This window comes from Eimeria mitis, genomic scaffold (genome assembly GCF_000499745.2).
Source record: "Eimeria mitis Houghton genomic scaffold, Emh_scaff382, whole genome shotgun sequence".
In the NCBI taxonomy this organism is placed as follows: Eukaryota; Apicomplexa; class Conoidasida; order Eucoccidiorida; family Eimeriidae; genus Eimeria; species Eimeria mitis.
Genome location: NW_013572155.1, coordinates 15,176 through 15,568, shown reverse-complemented (window position 1 = coordinate 15,568; position 393 = coordinate 15,176). Strand labels below are relative to the sequence as shown.

The 393-nt window shown below is 62.1% G+C and overlaps 1 protein-coding gene across 1 annotated transcript in view; it reads right to left on the bottom strand.

The window, feature by feature from the left end:
• Window positions 1–61, bottom strand: part of EMH_0010330 (uncharacterized protein) — a gene marked incomplete at both ends in the record, with an annotated part of 2,508 nt that extends 2,447 nt beyond the window's left edge. Inside the window, one exon of the mRNA XM_013498914.1 lies at window positions 3–61. Coding sequence (XP_013354368.1) covers window positions 3–61 — 59 coding nt within the window. The remainder of the gene's footprint in view (window positions 1–2) is intronic.
• Between the last annotated feature and the right edge of the window lie 332 nt (window positions 62–393).

The following is a 393-nucleotide window of genomic DNA, read 5'->3' as shown; positions in this document are numbered from 1 at the left end:
TCCTGCTGCTGCCATCGATGCTCTCGTTCTGCTGCTGTCTCAGTCCAAGGGGGCTCTTCATAGGGTAACAATGATGTACCTACGTCTGCTGCTGCTGCTGCAGTTGCTGCTGCTGCTGCGGGTACATCCCCTGCTGCTGCTGCTGCTGCTGCTGTTGCTGGTGCTGCTGCGGGTGCGGGTAAGGGTGGCTTGACATCCGTCGGGGCTTCTCCTCCAGGAGGAGGAGCAACAGGAGGAGCAGCAGCAGGAGCAGCAGCAGCAGCAGCAGCAGCTGCTGCTGCTGCTGCATGCAAGTGTCGCAGGTGGGGGTGAGTGCGGAGGACGATATGGAGACAGTTGAGAGCAGCAGCTAGCGACGGGCACTTCTCCTCGTTGGGGGGCCCCGTGGCATCC